At 51.0% G+C, this 20,565-nt stretch overlaps 6 protein-coding genes across 6 annotated transcripts; 3 read left to right on the top strand and 3 right to left on the bottom strand.

Annotated features, from left to right (window-relative positions):
* Nucleotides 1-7: 7 nt before the first annotated feature.
* Nucleotides 8-1,893, top strand: F4807DRAFT_464271 (glycoside hydrolase family 125 protein; the record flags this gene model as incomplete). Its single annotated transcript, XM_048002094.1, has 5 exons — nucleotides 8-331; nucleotides 403-1,450; nucleotides 1,508-1,675; nucleotides 1,726-1,740; nucleotides 1,799-1,893. The coding sequence occupies 5 exons, from the start codon at nucleotides 8-10 to the stop codon at nucleotides 1,891-1,893; spliced, it is 1,650 nt and encodes a 549-aa protein (XP_047850330.1).
* A 40-nt stretch (nucleotides 1,894-1,933) lies between these two features.
* F4807DRAFT_253326 (catalase related protein) lies at nucleotides 1,934-3,475 on the bottom strand. The gene is made up of 2 exons (XM_047994394.1): nucleotides 3,052-3,475; nucleotides 1,934-2,995 (listed from the first exon to the last, which is right to left on the bottom strand). Exons 1-2 carry the CDS (start codon nucleotides 3,146-3,148, stop codon nucleotides 2,166-2,168), a joined length of 927 nt encoding a protein of 308 aa, XP_047850329.1. The 5' UTR covers nucleotides 3,149-3,475; the 3' UTR covers nucleotides 1,934-2,165.
* A 281-nt stretch (nucleotides 3,476-3,756) lies between these two features.
* On the bottom strand, nucleotides 3,757-6,303 carry F4807DRAFT_453772 (carbohydrate esterase family 4 protein; the record flags this gene model as incomplete). Its single annotated transcript, XM_048000504.1, has 3 exons — nucleotides 3,757-3,760; nucleotides 3,893-4,903; nucleotides 4,934-6,303. The coding sequence occupies 3 exons, from the start codon at nucleotides 6,301-6,303 to the stop codon at nucleotides 3,757-3,759; spliced, it is 2,385 nt and encodes a 794-aa protein (XP_047850328.1).
* Nucleotides 6,304-9,773: 3,470 nt separating this feature from the next.
* On the top strand, nucleotides 9,774-12,871 carry F4807DRAFT_441542 (uncharacterized protein). Its single transcript, XM_047999392.1, has one exon. It carries the CDS (start codon nucleotides 10,113-10,115, stop codon nucleotides 12,462-12,464), a length of 2,352 nt encoding a protein of 783 aa, XP_047850327.1. The 5' UTR covers nucleotides 9,774-10,112; the 3' UTR covers nucleotides 12,465-12,871.
* A 118-nt stretch (nucleotides 12,872-12,989) lies between these two features.
* F4807DRAFT_441541 (DEAD-domain-containing protein) lies at nucleotides 12,990-15,575 on the top strand. Its single transcript, XM_047999391.1, has one exon. It carries the CDS (start codon nucleotides 13,073-13,075, stop codon nucleotides 15,401-15,403), a length of 2,331 nt encoding a protein of 776 aa, XP_047850326.1. The 5' UTR covers nucleotides 12,990-13,072; the 3' UTR covers nucleotides 15,404-15,575.
* Nucleotides 15,576-15,737: 162 nt separating this feature from the next.
* F4807DRAFT_441540 (uncharacterized protein) lies at nucleotides 15,738-20,256 on the bottom strand. The gene is made up of 2 exons (XM_047999390.1): nucleotides 20,008-20,256; nucleotides 15,738-19,810 (listed from the first exon to the last, which is right to left on the bottom strand). Exon 2 carries the CDS (start codon nucleotides 19,781-19,783, stop codon nucleotides 16,262-16,264), a length of 3,522 nt encoding a protein of 1,173 aa, XP_047850325.1. The 5' UTR covers nucleotides 19,784-19,810; nucleotides 20,008-20,256; the 3' UTR covers nucleotides 15,738-16,261.
* Between the last annotated feature and the right edge of the window lie 309 nt (nucleotides 20,257-20,565).

Below are 20,565 nucleotides of genomic sequence, written 5' to 3'. Positions count from 1 at the left end.
CATACCAATGACGGGTTCAATAGGCTCAAGCCTGCTCGTTGCGGGTTTGTATTCAACCTTCGTATTAGGATCGGGGCCTCAACCACATGCGTACGGTCAGGAACAGATCCCATTGAATGATTTCCAATATCAGGAAGCATGCCCTGATTATACGCAATACTCGGCATATCCTCACCGTCCCCTCAGCGATGGACCTCTTGCTCTACCCTTCCAGAGACCGGATCCGCGATGTCGAACCTTTCACTCGGACGCCATTGAACAAGTCATACAGGATGTGACTTCACGTATGAAGGACCCAGACCTTGCGCGCCTCTTTGAGAACGCCTTTCCTGTCAGTCGGATCCATACTCTTCCTTCTGTCGTACTTGTACGACTGTATAGCTGACTGAGACAACCATACAGTCCACCACAGACACGACCGTGAAGTTCCACACGACCGGATCCCAACCCACCAAAAAGAAGCCGAAGAGACACGCATACGACGAAGGAAAGTGGGAGGGTACACATTCATTTATCATCACTGGAGATATTATTGCCGAATGGCTTAGGGACTCGACCAACCAGCTTTCCCCTTATCAACCTTTGGCAAAGAAGGATCCCGCAGTATATAACTTGATCCTAGGCGCTATCAATACCCAATCCGAATACGTCATCGAGTCCCCGTATTGCAATGCCTTCCAACCACCACCCATAAGTGGGTTACCTGTGTCTCATAATGGACAAGACGATGTTGTCCATCCTGTCTATGAGCCTTCGTCTGTCTTCGAATGCAAATACGAATTAGACTCCCTCGCTCATTTCCTTGCTTTGGGAAATGACTTCAATGATCATACGGGATCTAAGGAGTTCTTGACGCCGCGCTGGTATCTAGCGTTAGAAACTCTGTTGAATGTTCTTGAGCAACAGTCGATGTCGACGTTCGATCCGGAAACAGGTCGATATAGACGGAACGAGTACACTTTCAACCGTAACACGAACACGGGAACGGAGACTCTCAGTCTTAAGGGTGTAGGGAATCCTCTCAACAACGGTACTGGCCTCGTCCGCTCCGCGTTCAGACCAAGTGATGATGCAACTATCCTAGGTTTCTTCATTCCAGCTAATGCAATGATGGCTGTAGAGCTGAAGAGGACAGCTGCTATTCTCCAGGATGCTGGGAAGAATGTTCTGGCTCAAACTGTCGAGTCATGGAGCCAAACCATTACCAATGGTGTTTGGGAGCATGGCATTGTTCGTCATAGCACATTTGGCAATGTTTTTGCCTACGAAGTGGACGGATACGGGTCATCCATTCTAATGGACGATGCGAACTACCCGTCTCTTCTAGCTCTACCACTTATGGGATTCTTATCGCCAGATGACAAAACTTACCAAAACACGCGGCGCATGCTGCTTTCGAAATCATCAAACCCTTACTATCTCACCGGGAGAGAATTTCAGGGTATTGGAGGTGAGTTACTTTTCAGTTCATTTGTCATCAGGCTTATACTGACTTTTATTTTTGAAGGTCCCCATATTGGCCTCTCAAACGCATGGCCTATGAGTCTTCTTATCCAAGCTCAGACATCTAACGATGACGAAGAAATAACCGAGTGCCTAAAACTAGTTCTCAAGTCGAGCAAACTAGGTTTAATACATGAAAGTGTTGATGTCAATCTAATTCATTCTTATACAAGTGAGTGTTCTTCCTCTTATTATTAGACTCGTTTACTAACCGTGGTTCAGGAAGCTGGTTTGCTTGTAAGTGTTGACAATCAAGCCCACCTAAACAACACGTATTTTACTAACGACGTCACAGGGGCGAACGGAGTCTTCGCAGAAACGATACTCGATATTGCCAAGAGGAAACCACACTTGATTTTCAAGGAACCTGCAACGCCTTATGAGATATGATTTTATCGTTTGGAAGAGGGTTGAAAGGCGCCAGGGCATAGCACCACGTTCCAGTTTTTGGCTATACACTGGTGGGTGCACGAGACATACTAAACGTCCTATTATAGCATAACTTATCTGAACGCATATTATCATAGGAAGATTCAATGACATTAATTTTGGGTTTTCGACCTGATATATGCCCCCCTTCAAATCGCCTGACTCAGCAAAGTGCTTTTCTCATTATCTTGTGCCAAGCTCACTTTGTTAGAATGGTTTGATAGATACAATCTTCATGCAGCGCGTCTCTCACGACCACTCAGGAGATATATACCGGCGCGAACGTCCAGGAGCGGGTCTTCCGATGCTTCAACTCCGTCAACCCTCGGAATTGGATCGAAGATTATCCTCTTCTGCTGTGCAGTCTGATCGTCGGCAATAGAATCAAGCTTAATTGTGCCAAGATCGACTACCTGACGCTCTGCTGGCCACTTGACAGTATTGTCGTCAGTTACGTCTCCGTCTTCCGCGATCTGTGCTTTCAACTTAAACACAACTGGTCCGCCTTTTAACAGTTCCGACACCCCATCGTATAAGAATGATGGGCTTTTCTCCTTTAGAGTTGCCTCGTCGAGGTACTCCTCCCCGGCTTCAGGCACGATGCGATACCGAATGAACGTTTCCTTCCCGTTAGCTGCAATAAGCTTGAAGGCGTTCACCCCGAAGTACTTCTCTTTGCCAAAGCTGGCCGGAGTTGGCTTCGGGGCTTGAACAAAGGCCAGCGCCTTCGGGTGAGAAGCCAGATAGTCGCCGATCGAACCGTCCTTGAGCGCGGTAAAGAATTCAAGGGCATCTGTCCCGTTTGATCCCGGAAATCCGTCTACGGAGTGAGTAATGATGTCAGTGTGAACGCGGCGAGGAGTCTCGGCTAGTACGAATCGGATGGCAAAGCCGCGCGGGTTCCCGTTAGGATCAGTATCCGGGATCTCAGGAATCCCGGTAGAGCTGGAGAATCGCGCGATTATTGGGGTTGATGCGTTGTTGAAGTGAGGTGCTCTCGAGAGCGCCTTGGCTGCCTCGGTGGGCGCGAAAGTGCCCTTGAGCAAGACCCCTTTTGCGTGTGCTAAATATTGATGTTAGCATATGCTAGTCTTAGGAGGCTATTTTAGCGAAGGATACTAGGTCTGAATCCAGGGTGTGGTCCGAAAATGCTATGCAAAGTGCTGACTATAGCACTACTGGTCTGGACGACCTTCTCGTCAGAAGGGAGAGGCATGACTTTGAGCGACTATTTTGATGAACCTTTACTAGGATGGTCGATTGCTTCCCGTATATCAAGGAGTAAACACCGAGGAGGATTCATTCGTCAAATATACCTAGGTAACGACGAAGACGCAAGGCTGGTCCTCGGGGTTCTCATTTATATCTACCTACTTACCTTGGTACCTATCTACTTAGTACTGATGCCCTACAAACAGACTGAATAATCCCCTATTTGTCATTGGATATTTGTCATTGTTCTTATTGTTGCACCAACCCCCATCAGGGTACATGATGACTGCATATCGAAGGTCAGTCGCATCGAGATCTACCCCAGTAACCACACAGGTCAAGCACGCAAGTCTCTTATCACTTCACATGATGTTCTCTTACGCATAGCCTTACAAAACTTATGGTGTTATTACACACATGCAAAGCGACTTCATCAGCAGCCGCTCGTGTTTTTATACTGCGTTAGGAAACGGCTGTGCCGCCGAGCAACTTATCACCAAATCAGCGGACTTGTGAAGTGGGTTTCGTGATGATAGCTTCGCTCGTGGGGCGGATATCTACCAGGGCGATTACTAAGGTCACGTACGCTACTTATGGCAAGCTAGAATCCTCCTAGCTTAGCCTTTTGCAGACGTTTCAATTGCGATAGTAGTTTTATGGTTTTATTATATGCTAATGACATGGAACTAGATACATACGATAAACCTTTGATAGCTCAAGCACCCTTGCCTTGAATCAACTCCCCTACTCTCCCTTTTCCGGAACGCCCTCACCCGGTTCTTCTGGCTCCTCGCCCGGTAGCGGCGGCGCGTTGGGATCCATCATGCACTGATCCACACGCATCAACTGCTTACCCGTAGCCTTAGCTATCTCGATGAACTCCTTCAGGTAAGACACCGTGCTGTTGTACAAGTAGTGCATGACCACGATGTCGCCTCCGGCCGCGACGTCACGCTTGAAGGCCTCGAGCTGCTTCTCCGGCGTGTCGGACTCGGCCCACAGCCAGTCCTCGACGTCGACGCTCCACTGCACGATATACGGCTCCTCGATCAGCGCGGCGAGCCGCTGACGCATGCGCGCGCCCTCGGTGCCGAACGGCGGGCGGAAGTACTTGGGCGTCAGCCCGTCGAAGGTCTCCTTCACGGCCTCGATGTCGTTGCTGTACTCCCAGTCTATCGAGGCCTCGTCGGGCAGGCCCTCGAGCGGTGGGTGCGTGTAGCTGTGCAGGGCGATCTGGTGGCCCTTGGCCGCCATCTCGTTGTATATGGCGCTCAGGTTCGTGGTGGGGTCGCGCAGCGGCGCGCCGACGGTGAAGAAGGTGACGGTGATGCCGGCGTCGTCGATCGTCTTCATGACCTGCTGCGCGAAGGCCGGTTCCCCGTCGTCGATGGCGAAGGCGAAGGAGTTGGGCCGCTTGCACGAGAAGACGAAGGTGCCCGAGGGTAGTTTTTCTGGGATGGTGAAGCCGTCGGGCACGGAGCTCACGATCTCGATCTTGGAGAAGACTGTCGGGTCCGTGCTGTAGAAGCCCTTGAAGGCGAAGCCGATGGACCGCGACCGGTTCACGTTGAAGTGGTCGAGCGGGATGTAGATATCGGTGTCGCTGGCGTACCGCTGCGCCTCAAGCGAGTCCCACGTCTCCGGGTAGGGGTAGATGTCGTTATCGCACTTCTCGTTGTGTTGTTGTAGGGAGACGGTGAAGAGGTTGCTTCCGGTGTACGCGACGTGCAGGTAGGACCCGTCGAACTCGGTCAAGTCTCTGCAGGTCTCCGCGACTTGCGTCACCCACATTAAGTCCGAGTCGTTGGTCTTCAGCGTCATCGTATTCTTACGGAAAGTCAACGTCATGCCTTCGTCCGCTCCGTGCCATTGCTTCAAGGCGTTCGTGTCCTCGTTGGAGAAGGTGTCGATCACGAGGTTAGTCGCTTTGCCTACCGGCGCGGGCACGGTCTCGCTTGGTTCGGATGGTTCGACGACGGAAGGGGGTATGTACTCGACGACCTCCTCGCCGCAGTACAGGCTCATCGGTCCGAAAGTCACGGCCTTCCTCAGGTTCGTGATGAACACCATTTCGAACTTGGTCAAATCGAGACCGTCGTACTTGGAGAAAGGAATCGAGTACAACTGCTCCGTTCCATCGAATGTCCAGCCGAGCTGTTTTGTGCTTAGGGTAACGTCGTTGGTCCGCTCGGTGCCGCATGTTCCCTTAGTCGATGATAGCTGCACGTCGAATGTGCTGCCGGCAGGTGCGGAGATGCGGAGCGAGACGCCTCCGTACTGTTCCGCATTGATGCAGCCGAGTTGCGTGTAGAAGTACGAGTCAGTATCCGTAGGCGTAATAGTCACCCTGTTGTTCTTGACCACGATGGACTTCATGGTTTCGTCGTCGCTGGTCGACTGCAGCAGCGCGTTGTAGTAAAGGAAGGTTAGGCGCGACTGAGATACCCAGTCATCGATGAGGAGGTTGCTGCACTCGTCCTGTCGCGCTACGAGCTGGTTCCTGTCTGTCCTGGGTTCCGCCGTCGGTGTCGGGGTAGCAGGAACTGCGGCCGGCAGGGTCGAGCTTGCGGACCACCCATCCCATGGGTCGTCTTCCCACCACGGAGGGTCTTCTGTCGGCCAGACAGAGCTGCCGGGGGCTGTCGGAGGTAACGGTATTCTCGTGATGCTATCATCGTCTGCGGGCACGGTCACAGTGACCGTGACAGTGACACCTGGTCCAGCCGGCGCCGACGTAGACTCAGGAGGTTCGGGGTCCTCGGGAGGCGCGACGTCCGCACACAGGAACTGCACATTATCTAACTGCCATTCGTTGTCGGTGCCCGTCAGGCCAGCCGAAAACCCGTACCATAGCACGCCGACGATGCCGTCTAAGTTGGCGTCGACCCAACTGTTCAGCGGGATGTTGATGGTCTGCAGAGACCCGCTTAGACCGTCTAGGGTGTAGTAGAAGCTCTGGTACTCCTCCGAGGCGCAGTCGGATACCGTCTGCAGCTCGATGGAGACGGAGGCTGCCTCGGGCCCCTTGATGTTGAAGGAGAGCGAGTCATAGCCTTGCGCGATGCTTTCGAGGCAGGCGAATTGTTCGTATATGTACGAATCGTCGATGTTGTTGGGCGTGAAGGTCAGGATGCCGCCGTCGGTGCTGGTCGAGTTCATGGTTTGGTCATCTGTTTGGAGGTTTAGCAGTTGGTCGAGCATACAAACATTTGCGCGTAGAAAGAAGAATGAATGTGTTGGGGATTACGGTTTGGGGGATCTCTTACCGCTCGTAGCACCCGTCAAGAGATTCTCGCCGGTCTCCCATTGCGAGAAGTCGTCTACTAGCAAGTGCGCACTGCATGTCTCAACCGGGGCGGGAGGTGGTGGGACAGGCACGGAAGTTGTAGGGGGTTCGGTTGTCGAGGGAGGAGCGGGGGCCTCTGAAGTGGTCGAAGTAACGGGAGGGGCAGGCGCCTCGGTCGAGGTAGAGGTGACTGGAGGTGCCGGTGCCTCGGAGGTAGTGCTGGGTGGCGGGGCCGGGGCTTCCGTTGAGGTCGAAGGCGGAGGCGCTGGCACGCTGGTCGAACTGGAAGTAACCGGAGGAGCTGGAGGAGCCGGGACTTCCGTCGAAGTGGAACTAACTGGAGGTTCGGGAGGTGGAGGGACCTCAGTAGAGCTTGTTGGTACCGGAGGGGGCGCAGGAACTTCGGTCGAACTGGTCGGTGCTGGAGGAGGAGGCGGCGGAAGAGGCGGGACTGGAGTCTCGGAAGGTGGTGGGGGTGCCGGAGGCTCAGAAGGGGATGGTGGTACTGGGGGCTCAGAAGGAGGTGGAGGGACCGGGGGATCAGATGGAGGTGGAGGAGCTGGAGTCTCAGAGGGAGGTGGGGGCGCTGGTGTCTCTGAAGGAGGAGGCGGGACTGGGTCCTCGGTGGAACTAGGGGGTGGAGGTACTGGCGTTTCAGTAGAGGCCGGAGGAGCTGGTGTTGCGGAAGAAATAGACGAAGAAACAGGAGGAGGTTCCTGTCTCTTCGGAATCCTAGCAGCTGGTATGCCGCTCACGAGCAAGGCGGCGGTGATGCCGCCAACAATTTGTCCGAACCTCATGATGAGTTCCTTGATAACTCAGAGTTAAGCGGCCATCCTAGATTCAAATCATCTGGCGGCGTGGTCCAGACTTATATTGACAGATACTGCCGGGATCCTCGGTCCCGTCGCGAGAAGGACTCACGAACCGTCCAGTGCGCAAGATCCAATGTTGCAGGTGGATAGAAATTTTGAGCTCCATTGTCATGGCTAAATGTGCCTTCTCTCAAAGCATATTGGCTGAACCCGAAGATTGCGAAGCTGCGTGTTCCCGGCAGGGTTCTCCACACTCTGGATCTGATGCATTGGAGGTCTACTTGCAGTCAGGATACGAACAAATTAATGAAATGGCGGCTTAATGGCTTGGCGGGATTCCCGGTCCGGTATTTTGAGTATTTTCCTCCCTTTTTCTTCGAACGGCTTATAGCGATACTATCGCATAAATACTCGTCTTCAACTGCCCACTACTCTATACGCTATAATATCTCTTTTCTGGTTCTTGATGACTGATATTAGAAATCAGCCTTTAAGAAGTTCTTAGCCCGTCCGAGTTTCTGCGTCGTACAAAGTGGCTATCGAATATCGGATGAAATACGAGTGTGCCAACTACGGCTGCATCGAATGCCAAGAATAAAACAAACAAAACTGCATCCTTAAAGTCTAGATGTCACGCAGATCTGGGACTAGACAGTCGTGCCAGATCTCCTCATGTCGGCAGCAGGACGGCAGGCCAAGAGACCGAGGCCTCGTCAGCTCAATATATTATCACATGAGGGAATATAGACTGAAAATCGCGAATTGACCGGTATATGCACGAGGAATGGATCTCAATATGACTTCTCTCGTTTATAGCGTGACATTATGGTACCTGAAGAGATCCTGAAGAGATCTTTCGCTTACGAGACAAGACTTTAGACTAGGTAGCACTGCAGCCACTGCAGACACGAGCTCTACCGCAAAAAGTGTTGTCAATTTATCCTCTTGCATGTTCAGCCGCCTTGGCAAAATTCACAACGCCCAATTCGAGGTTTATTTTACGCCAGAGAATTCCCTTCAGTCGAACCATGGGTCCATCCTCAGCCTAGGCGTATCTTGATGGCAACCTGATTTTTGCCTCGACTCTTTAGAGAGTTTGGGGAGTTGCAAGATGCGACAAAACACCGAACCCAGATCGAATTGTCCTTTTATCTTCCGTTATTCCTATATCGAAGTCACTCTTTTACATCTCTGCCCGAGATGTGATTCGTTTATCGAGTCCTGATGATTGCCGTTTTCGGCTATGTGGGGATAGGAGGAGCCAATCAGCTTCCTTCTACGCTACCCGAGAACCTTAATAGTTGATGAAGTGCGTTTCGTTAAGACAGTTTAATGTGCTTTATCAGATACAGGTATATTCTATTCATTAAGAACCAGGTAACTTTTAAAGCTTTTAATCGTCTTTCAGTCTGCTGCAACGCTGTAGCTGGACTTTAAATTCATGGTTAGTTCTACAGCACTGAAGCTCACGTTCTTTGGCACGCCTCGGCACTTTGACCTGACGATTATTGTCGTAATAAATCTCTGAACACGGCCATCCAGTCAACAAACCATGATCATAACTCCCAACTGCCGGATCTACTGCAGCTAGCTAGTTAGTTTGAAGCTACCTAATGTTAGGAAGACTGGGGAGTCTACCGGTAAATTACGGATGAATTAATCTCAGCCGAAAGCTTTTGCATGTCAGAGGTATCAACCATTTACTCCTCGACTCCTATTCTCGCAGATGTAACGTCTCATTTACGTAACTTCAACTCGGACGCGACTCTAAGTGGTTATGTAGTTATTCTAGTATGCGACCCGTCGCCATCTCTGAAAGAATAATGACAATGCCACAACATGCTTATGGCTTGAACTGCCTACCTAGCCATCCAACGTTGCCTAGGTAGGTACTTGTTACTTTGACGAGTGCCTATGACAGAAATATGGGAAAGCGAGTGTAAGATGTGAAGTGTACTAATGCTATAAATAGACCGGAAGGAAGCGAGGCATCGCATAATAGGTGACTATATGATCTTAGGTTTTCTCAAATTGTTGAATAGATATTAAAGTGTTATTATGAACCAAGTGGACAAAAATTACAGCTCTTTACAATAGTAAAGCTATAGGTAACTTAGAAGTTGTGTAATTAGTCAAGTCATGACATATATATACCCAAGTAACATACTTGCCCTTTATTTTGCTAACTCCAAGAGGGCATTTCTTTTCTAAGTGCATCTTGAAACTCAAGAGAAGTGTAAGGCTAAATGACATTTGATGAGAGTAAAAGTAAAGAAAAATAATATGGATCCATGATTGAAGCATGTGCGGAAGTTTCCTCTATTGATTTTGGTTCTTATGTCAAGCCACAGCAGGTCCTACGTCAACCTGTATCCAAAATTGTGTCAGCCGTAAAGGTACGACTGAACCCCTGGTTTAATTGGGGTCAATTATGATAAATTGTGGCTCATATTCATATACCGAGAGGCTAATAATTAAAAGTGGCATGAAAAAGTGGCGTCTGCTATCGATATGTACCTTGCCGGACCCGAATTCTGCTGACAGCCCGACTTTGTTTAATTGAATCGGAACTGGGAATTAGGAACTTACGGAATAACATCATCGCTTCAACTTTCAAGGACTCTAGTGCGTGAACTCAATTCAACACAAAATGGTTGTTTGACCCGATAATACTCGACCTTTGTTGGCGCTAGGTGCTAGGTGTTATCTGCATACTGTGTCGTGTTCGCAGGTCTTCACAATTAGGGCCACCTTGTCCCTCCTACGCCCTTCTTGGGTCGTCGTCACCAAATGCGACACCCAGTAGTCGAGTCGTTTCGAGGGATAGAAGACCACGGACAGCCACACTTCCAAGGTTGCCCGGCTTCATGCAACCTTCCGGCCATGATTCACCGCCTGGGGGTGGATCACTCCCTTCATCCCCCGTACTATCCCAGGCCTTAAGGGTCCAGAAGAGCCGCCATACTCTCAACGATGTCTCACCACTTTATAACTCCGAAATCAGCCTACCATACCGACGATCACATCCCTCTGCCGCTTCTCTATATGCTTCGACTCTGTCACCTCCGGGTTCGAGGTCCCAGTCGCCTGTTGGTCGTCCACCATCACGACTAGCATCCGGTTCCGTCTTCGGCGCAGCATCGAACAACGCCCTTGCACTCGTCTCTAACGTTAACGATAGCCCAGGTGATCCGCTTAACTTAATACTTAGAGCATTCGTACCGCACGTGGCCGTATATTCATCCGAGGATACCGATATCTTATTGAAGGAGAAGGGGTTTGCGCGTGGCTTATGGGAGCTACTTCGACCGTTCGGCGAGCGAGTCCAAGGCAAGGTTATAATACGGGATAGTAATGGATCTAGTCGGACGTATGAAGATTATTCGATACATTTCGTCCAATTCGGAGAGGGTGTTGTACACCCAGAACCCGTAACAACCGGGTTGAGGTCGCAAGTGCCGAGGACGAACGGTGTCTCGGAGAAGTCGAACGATAGGGGCCAATCGAGACAAGGGATCGCAATCGCTGATGTAGAGGCTGTCGTGGACCGCCACCTGAGGTATGCTGAAGAATCCTTCTTCAGTTTACCCCAGAGTCCTACAAATAATGGCCTAGATATTGATGTGCCGTCACCATATTATGCCCTATACCTGCGAAGGTTATTGTCTGGCCTACCCTTAACGCCGCACGAGACGTTTGCTCACCCGGTTGCTTGCGTCATCGCGATAAGTTCTCGCAACCAAACTCCAATAGAGACACTACGGCGACTGTATGCCGAATCGAGCACGGGAGACAAGCGATTGCCTAATTGGGTCGATGGAGAGTTCTTGCGCTACTATGTCTTAGTTCACGAAGAAGAGAGAGACGATATTACGAGATCTATGTCCCTTTTTGATCAGATGAAACGAAATCTAGGCCTCCACTGTCACTTACTCCGTATAAGGGGAACACAGAGTGTCGCTACTGATGATGATAGTATACCGCTTCCCCGAAGCGAATGGATGTCAGCTTCGGAAGAGTTAGTTGATATTCGGAGGAGCGAAGATCAAGAGGATTTTGAGGACCCAACTAGGTACATATTCGAGTCGGACGCGACCGCAATACGCACTTTCATACGTGAAATGGTAACCCAATCTATAATACCGACGATGGAGCGTCATGTGTCAGTATGGAATGACCAGGTAGCATCGCGGAGAAGAGGATTAGCCGGCCGGTTTGTTGGTCTAACAAAACGATGGGGTTTCGGTGGCAATTCTAGGACATCGTTCGCAGGACCGGGCTCTGGAAGTAACTACGATTCTCACGGGTTCTACCGACAGGACGCCCCAGAAGCGATAATGCGAAAGCTGGCAGACTACGCCTTTATGCTACGAGACTGGAAGCTAGCCCACTCCACATATGACCTCCTGCGTGGCGATTTCAATAACGATAAGGCGTGGAGATATCACGCAGCAGCGAGCGAGATGACAGCCATCAGCCTTCTCATCATGCCTCAGAACCTAACGGCCAAATCAAGAGCGGAAATGATAGATACCGCCTTTGAAGCTGCCTTTTACTCGTACATAACACGTTGCAGCGCGCCTTACGGAGCACTGCGATGCCTTGCTCTCGGTCTAGAGCTCTTGCGCCTACGCGGCGGCTCGAGCGTCGACGAAGCCGCGAAGTGGGGTCTTCGACTACTGGAAAGTAAGATTACGGGACCAATCGGAGACGCGTTGATCAAGGAACGCCTCGCCGTCTGCTATGCCTCTAAGCAAGGCATGGGGACGCACCGCTGGGGCAGCAGACGGCGGAAATCAGCGCTCTGGAGTGTTCTTGGCGCCGAAGCCTGGGTCATGCAGGGGAAGTACATACAGTCACAGCGGTGCCTTAACGAAGCCCGCAAGACGTACTCGGACCTGCCGAGCGGGAACGGCATCGATAAATTCGCGTACGCCAGCGCGTTCGTGCTGGGCATCGGAAACAAGCTGAACCAGAACCTCGAGGCGGCGGACCAGGACGACGACGAAGATTCGGATGACCAGGGAGATGGTGTAGATGAAGAGAGCGAGGCTCTAGAGGATAATACGAGAGGACGACGTATTAGCACGTTGGGACTCCCCGGGAGCGGCGCCGGCGCGGCAAGCTTGGAGACGGCGCCGTTGAAGGCGCAGCTTGATGCTACAGAGGGGGAAAAGGATAAACAGGATACGGGCGAGGCCAAGGATGATTTTGGTTAGTTACTGTAGATGGTACGGCATGGCTGGTTGGCATGGGGCATGTATGGTTTTAGAAAGGTCCTTCACATGATACTGTTTTGTATGGGGGTAACTAGTTACCTAACCTAGGGGAATGACTACACACTTTTTTCTTCTTCATTTCATGCGATAGCGGATTCTCGAATTCGAGGCCCTGGTTTGTTTGGGGGTTTAGATTAGTGCTTGTATATGTTTCTCGGTGTGTTCTACTTAGGCGTGATGCGACTTGAATGAGTATGAAGGGCGTAGATTGAGTCTATCTTAGATGATCTAAATATGTTCGTGTACTTAAGTAGGGTTACTTCGAACGACAATACTCTTCTTTTAAGGTCATCAATTGCTCGTGAATAGTCTTAGATACCAATATAGCTGTAGTGAAGTTATATAAACTCCCATCACGTATAACTGGGTATGCATATATCAGTGTATATGTATTGCACATTAAATACATATATCGTATTATAAGCTAGAAAGGTACTTACTATCGATACTAATCCATGCATAGGTATCGACCGCCAAAAAGTTCAGGAAATTCTGCCGTTTTCCACTTTTCCAAGACCTTCATAAGGAACATCCGCAATTTCGCGACCATGGCAGACGGTGGTATGCTTCTCAACTTTGACATTGGCGGTGATGCTCCGCTTAAGAGACAGGTCAAGTTCACAGGTGGTCGCTGGAGAGATCGAGTCCACGCTCAGCGAAGCGCACGAAAGAATCGCGAAGGGCATGCGAGTTCAGCCAATTCCACCCCGCTGTCTAATGATCGACGACACCTTCACCATGACTACGACCAGGATGAGAGGCCTGCGAAGCGTCAGAGGACGTTCGGCGACTCGAATGGCCGAATAGCGCACTCTGGGCATGACACATATAGCACGGGTTCTAGACCAGGTGGCAGCGTTACGTCCAGACTATTTACGTCCAACCCGACACCGAGAACTGTTTTCGAGGATGTAATCGACGAGACAGAACCAGCGAAGCCGTCAAATGCCCCATTATCAGATGAAGCCGAAAACTTCCGCGCCCTTGGGTTGTCGCCGCGCATCGCACAACACTTGTCGTCTAAGCTCGAGATGAAGGCCCCGACTTCTATACAAAAGAATACTATCCCGCTGCTCATAAAGGATGACAGCGATGCTTTTCTGCAGGCTGAAACAGGATCTGGGAAGACTCTAGCCTATCTATTACCTGTCGTTCAGCGGATTATAGCCTTAAGTCATAATGAAGACGGCTCTAGTACCGGAACTCGAATACATCGTGACTCAGGCTTATTCGCTATTGTCTTAGCCCCTACGAGGGAACTATGTAAACAAATTGCTGCTGTTCTGGAGAAGGTGCTGCATTCTACCCCTTGGATCGTCAGCACGACTGTGACAGGAGGAGAGAGCAAGAAGTCCGAAAAGGCTCGACTTAGGAAGGGGGTTAACATACTGATCGCCACACCTGGCCGTCTCGTTGATCATCTGGACAACACGAAAGTCCTAGACGTCGGCACCGTGAGATGGCTCGTTCTCGATGAAGGGGATAGGCTGATGGAGATGGGATTCGAAGACGAGTTAAAAAGCATCGTGGGGAAAATCCGTCAGGAGAAGCTTAAAGAGACGAATAAGGAGGGGGTAACCCTTGGCGCCTTGCCGCAACGGCGTGTCACCGTCCTCTGTTCCGCCACAATGAAAATGAACGTGCAAAAGCTGGGCGAGATTAGTTTACAAGATGCTGTCCACATCACAGCATCTAAGTTAGAGAACGAGGGCGACGCGGCGACTGATACCAACGATGCTGTTTTTAGCGCGCCGTCTCAGCTCAAACAGTCTTATATCGTTGTACCAGCCAAATTACGTCTGGTCACATTGATAGCACTTCTGAAGTCGTCCTTCGCTCGCAAAGGCTCGGTCATGAAAGCTATCGTTTTTATCTCTTGCGCCGACTCAGTCGACTTTCACTTCGACTTACTCCGCTCTACGCCATCACAATCCTCTTCATCCAAGGACGCGTCCCCTACAAAAGACACCGTTGCCGATGCTGCTTACATCACATCGCCGGCAAACCCGGACATAACCCTCCTCAAACTCCACGGCTCGCTGCAGCAACCCGTGCGCACATCCACCCTGGCCGCCTTCCACGCCTCCAAGGACCCGTCCGTGCTCATCACAACCGACATCGCTTCTCGCGGTCTCGACGTCCCCGCAGTCGACCTCGTCATCGAGTACGACCCCGCCTTCAGCATCGACGACCACGTCCACCGCATCGGCCGAACCGCGCGCGCGGGTCGGCCGGGCAAGGCCACGTTGTTCCTCCAACCGGGCTGCGAGGAAGGTTATGTCGAGCTGCTGAAATCCGCGACCCCGCTCACGCCCCAGTCCTATGACTCCACCCTGCAGAAGGGCTTCGTAACGCCCATCACCCTCCCCAAATCAGACAAGACGTCCGAAGCCCAGACCCTAGTATCGGAACGTCAGACGCCGAACTCCCGCGCGGAGGCGCTGCAACTGCACATCGAGCAGCGGCTCCTGGCTTCTGACAAGGAGGGCGCGGAAGGCGGAAAGGGGGGAGAGGCTAAGAAGTTGCTGGACTCGGCGCGCCAGGCCTTCCGCTCGCACATCCGCGCGTACGCCACCCACGTCCGCGACGAGCGCGGCTTCTTCGACATCACGCAGCTGCACCTGGGCCACGCGGCCAAGAGCTTCGGGCTGCGCGAGGCGCCGGGCGGGATCGGGGGCGGGCCGTCGAGGAGGACGCATAGACCTGGTCCGCAGCAGAAGAGCGGTAATAGTAGTAATACCAGTAATGGTGGGCAGAATAGGCGCAGGGCTGGCGACGAGAGCGATGGCGAAAATGCCGTTGATGAGGACGCGGCGAGGAGGATGCGGATGAAGATGAAGCAGGTTATGAGCGCGGCTGGGGAGTTTAATATCGGTTGAGGTGGGCTGGATGATGTTAGGAGATGGGATATGGGATGTGGGGCATGCATGGGTTGGTGATTAGGGGTATAGACAAAAAATAGTACGAGCACGATGAATGAGTGGAGTTGACGAGGAATTCAATATGATTTATTGATTTAACTTCCGGTCATACCCCGTATATATATATATATATATATATATATATATATATATATATATCTATTGTAGCAATGCTTCGAAACGAGTCTGCTCTCATAGTACATCTAATATGCTAATGAGTTGTCGAGCGTACCTTGCATACCTTGATTATAACGGCAAACGATAGTATCACATCACAATACGGACGCATAAATAGTTAGAACAACTTCCATGTAATTATTTTATCATACGAGACACCCGAAGCTACGTCAGCGCTAATCCATAAGCGCTCTCACGCACCATACAAATGTATCGTGAGTGCGTCGCCATCAATTAACCGTCCCGAACGCCTTTCTCTTTATCTCGTGGGCTGACCATCGCCCAAACCCATGGGGTCCTGTAGTTAGTCCCCCCCAATAGCTCTCCGCCCGTAGATAATAATAATATGGAAGTTCTTTCGCAGTATATGCAGAGTGGAGATTGATCTATAAATCCGTGCCAGCCGATGCCCTTTTCCCCTGGTGCCCGGCCCGTAACCCGTTTTACATGCAAACCAAAAGACGCCTGGCCCAAGATCAGTTATGCTGCCCTTCGCTTCAACCGACTACCCCGGCGAAAAAAGAATCATATCAACCTCTTGTAGCACAAGATGATGGGGTATCGCGATCAAAAGCAAAGAACAAAGGAAACAACAGAAGAAAATGGAACTCGCAGCAACGTCGATCGCACAGTTGACATTTAAGCAACAACCGCTTCTTCGCTGCTTCCGCCACCAAGGAGCTCCAGAACCTTGTTAACAACGGCACTGGGATAACCTCTTGAGAGCATCTCGCCCACCACTAACTTAGCATGCTCTCGGTCTTCAACAGCAAGGTAGGCACGAGTCATTGCCTCATATGTGCTAGGCTCACGCTTGTCGCGACCAACACTGCTGTAAATAGAGGACGCCCTATCGATGTTCTTCTCGCTAGCCCAGCCGTGAATGAGCGTGTTGGCAATGTACGGGGTAAGTTCCACACGCTTTTGCTTCATCAGAGACAGGACGGCTTCGGTGTCGGCAACTTGATGGTTAGCAACCATAGCCTCGAATAACGCCTGGAAGAGGCAGGCGTTGGGACGAATGGTCGGGTCATTTATAACCGAATCGAAGATCTTCCTCGCGCCTTGCATGTCGTGGAGAACACAGCCACGAGCGTGGATCAACGAAGCGTAGTGTACCGGTTCAGGTTTTTGGCCAGAGGCACGGATCATGTCCAGAACAACTTCAGCAGCAGTCATATTGACGGGTTCGAGAGTAGCGTGAGTATCGACAAGGAGCTTGTAAGTATGAGCAGTTGGCGCAATTCCCTTGGCCTGCATTCGGTCGTAGTATGCGAGAACCTTAGTCTTGTCGCGCTTAGTAGTGAGGAAGAACTGCATCATGCTGTTGTACGGAGCTGGACGGGCCTTGTAGTTGGGCATAGACTCCATCTCATCGAAAAGCTCCTCTGCGAATTTCTCGTCGCTAACACGACACAGAGCATTGACAATCGTTCCGTAAGTCACACTCGTCGGCTTGATACCTAGGGCGCGCATCTCGGCGAAGTAGAAGAGGCAGTCATCGATACGGCGGGCCTTGCCAAGTTTACCAATCAGAGCATTATATAAGAAGGACGAAGGCTCCACACCCTCAGCCTTGGCACGGTGGAAGATCTTGACAGCTTCGGAAGCTTCGTCAAAGGTCTTAGTGGATTCCTTGAGAGTGGTAATATAAAGACCGAAGGTATTTGCCGAGGGAGCAGCGCCCATTTGGAGAAGCTCGAGATGGTACTGTTCCGCCAAAACTCGGTCGCCGAGTGTCAAGCAGGAACCGACCATAGCATCGAGAATGGAAGACCAGCCGTAACGAACGACAGAGTATTGCGGAAGGAAAGGCACATCTGTCCGTGCCATGGCCAGAATGTCATGACACAGGTCCATTTTGCCCTCACGTGCCGCAGCAGAGATCATCTTAGCGTAGGTGATATATCTTGGGTGTCGTCCTGCGCGTCGCATGTTGCGGAAACGTGAGAGTGCCTCATTGAGCCGGGGTCCCTTGCGTCCATGGGCACCCTCAAGTTCATCCGAGATGATAGAAGAGCCCTTGAAGTCGGTGTTGTGGGCGTAAGGGTCAAAGTTGTCCTCATAGCTCGAGACCGTAGGCGTTGATGGATAGGGTGATGCAGAAAATGTCTGCTGACCAAAGCTGGTTTGAGAAGCAACCTCGCGAGGATCAGCGATGCCGCGAGTGGCCATGAACCTAGAGATAAACTCAATTCCCTCTTCGATTTCATCGGCAAGGTGTGGCTTTGTCTCATTCTCAACCGCTCGAATTCGCTGGAACATCATTTCAGACTCGGATAACCCCTCGGCAACCTGACCTGAACCAATCAACGCAACGGCATACATGGCGGTCGGCTCGATGAAAGTTGAGTCAACCCTTGTTTCGGGGCTGCTTAGCATGTGCCAGTATCTAGAAGCAGCCGGAACGTCGCCTTCTCGAACGCTGAGGGCCAACAAAGCCATCGCAGGAGCAGCAATACCCGGGAAAACAGAGGGGAGGAGGGCAAAAGAAGTCACTGCAGTAAGTCGGTCTCCGGAATCAGCAGCAGCAGTTGCGATGTCCGCCAAGGCATTTAGACGTGCGTTGTTCTCGATGTTCTGGGCCCATTGAAGCGCTTCATGATAAATTCCCCTAGCAGTGAAGCCCTTGACAAAACCTCCGCTGATAATAGCGTCCCGGATTTCGGCAGCACGTACGCCGTATGAGCCCGCAATCTTCTCGTAGAACTTTTTGGCACCCTCTAACTTGTCGTTGATTATATAAGCATTGATTACCGAAGCATAAACCTGCGAGTCCAATCGATCATTCAATGTGTAGTTACCATTGTCATGAGCGACAGCAAGGTCCTTGTATTCGTTATAACACTCAACAGCGCTGGCCAAATCACCCGTGTTCGCAAACGCGGTGATCATAGAGGGGAAGGTTGCTGCAAAAGGAACGGCACCACTTAGCTCCATATGCTCAAAAAGGTGGAGCATGTCAGAGACGCGACCAGCTTGAGCACATGCTGAGATGAGTTGATGGTAAGTTTCTGACGAGTAGTTCGCTTTGTTTGTTAAAACAGAAGTCTCGAACAGTTTGATGGCAAAGTCGAGCCTATCGTCCTCCGACAGAATGGCGTGTTCCAGCTCATTCGAGGCGAACATGAACTTCCCAGGCTCATCCATACCACCAAAACGAAGACGCTTGTCCTCAAGACCCTTCTTGAGGGACGACACTTCCAGACATCGAGCAGCCAATAATCCGACTAAGATGTTATAGGTATCGCCGTCTGGTACGATCTTCCGTCGCATCATATCAGCGTAGACATCCAAGGCCTTGGACACCACCTCATTCTTCTCACTAGGGATGTGAATAGCAGCGACCAGAAGAGCATTGTAAGATGCGGCAATAGGTTTGATATCAGTGACTAGCATTGCCTCGAAGACGGCCGGAATCTCAGCGTATCGGCCGTCCTCGGAGAGCTTGGAGAGATGATCCGCATAGCTCTGGGATTGGGGATCGACGGGCGGAGTTGCGGTGCGAGCAATGCTGGCAGGAGTCGCGGACCTCTCAATGACAGGAGTGAGAGCCCGAGACTGGATACCACTCGCAATAGACGGTGTTAGCGCTCGCGGGGAATGCGCGACATTCTCCTCGAGGGCCTCCCGCAACCCGCGAACTTCAATTTCCTTCTCGATAGCGGCATCAATGTGCGCCAAAGCTGCTTCTACGTCGACGGCAACAGGCAAGTCTTCACCTCCATCCTGGTCAGCTCCAAGAGCCTCGGCAACATCGGCGTTCGGTGTCTTGGACTCGGGGCCGTCGAAGACGGATGAAGCATTCGGCCTCCATTCTATGGGCTTGGGAAATTGAAATTGTGTCCATTCTTTTTCGACATCGCCGGTATCCTGCTGTTTTCTTAGGGCCTCAAAGTAGGCATCTAAGTTTCCATGGCCGCCATGCTTGTCATGGCGCAGCTCGTGCTGATTCGAGCTATGGAAAGCGTTCTGGAGCTGAAGACCAGAGAGACGTCCGAGGCGCTGACTGTTACGTCGCGCAAACGACGGACGGTTCTGTGAATTTAGAACATGGGGATGGGTTGCAGCTACGACGGATTGAGCGTAGCCGTGAGTGAAAGATTTCGCAAATCCTTGACGGATGAAATTCTGGTACAAGGACGAATAGATGGTGGGCATTTAGATGACGCCAGGAGGGGAGGGTGACTGAAAAGAAGAGTAGAAAAGATTCCAGTTAGCATACACTCGATAGGATAGTTGGGATTGAATATGTCGAAGTAGAGTTTTTGTCTGTTTGTTTTGCGCGTGTCATATTTGTCGAGGTCGCCTCTCGAGTACAAAAATTTGATCGGAGGCGCGAGTGGGACGCGGAAAAAAAGGTCCTCAATTCAATGACGACTTACATAGAGAAAAGATATAATTGGTCGTTGCAGGTTCATTTGACAGCACCACAGCCGTCAAACAAACGCGCTATTGTAATAATTAAGAAAAGTAGTTATGGTGTAGGGTGTAAAGACCTCAATAAACACACGAGGAAGAGAAAGAAGAGAATCTCATCAAAGGAATGGGTTGGTGTGAATGGGATTTTGCTGGATGATATTGAATTTTGGGGGTGGAATAATAAAAATTGAGGGATCGTATTTTTTTGGTATTTTTCTCTCAAAAGTCTACTATGATAGGGCCCTAGCAGCTATCCAGTTGGAGAAAGAAGCAGGGAAGGCTCCACCTGAACAGGGTGCGGTGCGTGCATTAGCCCTATGCTAATGTCTCCCGCTCCTTCTTTTCCAGTTGGTCATTGGGGTTACATTTCCATGAATTTCCAATCAAGTCAGTGGATCCGGGAAGTCTACTAGTGTCGCTATTGCAACTACCAAAACTACCTCTGTACCTACCTCGCGTAAGTACTATACGAGCTAGAGAGTTATGAGGTCAGGTAGCCCGTAGTGACTGCCAGCTACGGT

The sequence above is a fragment of the Annulohypoxylon truncatum genome (assembly GCF_022578515.1).
Source record: "Annulohypoxylon truncatum strain CBS 140777 unplaced genomic scaffold F4807scaffold_39, whole genome shotgun sequence".
Classification (NCBI taxonomy): domain Eukaryota; kingdom Fungi; phylum Ascomycota; class Sordariomycetes; order Xylariales; family Hypoxylaceae; genus Annulohypoxylon; species Annulohypoxylon truncatum.
Note: the sequence above shows the minus strand (reverse complement) of the source record. Positions and strands in the feature narration are given on the sequence as shown.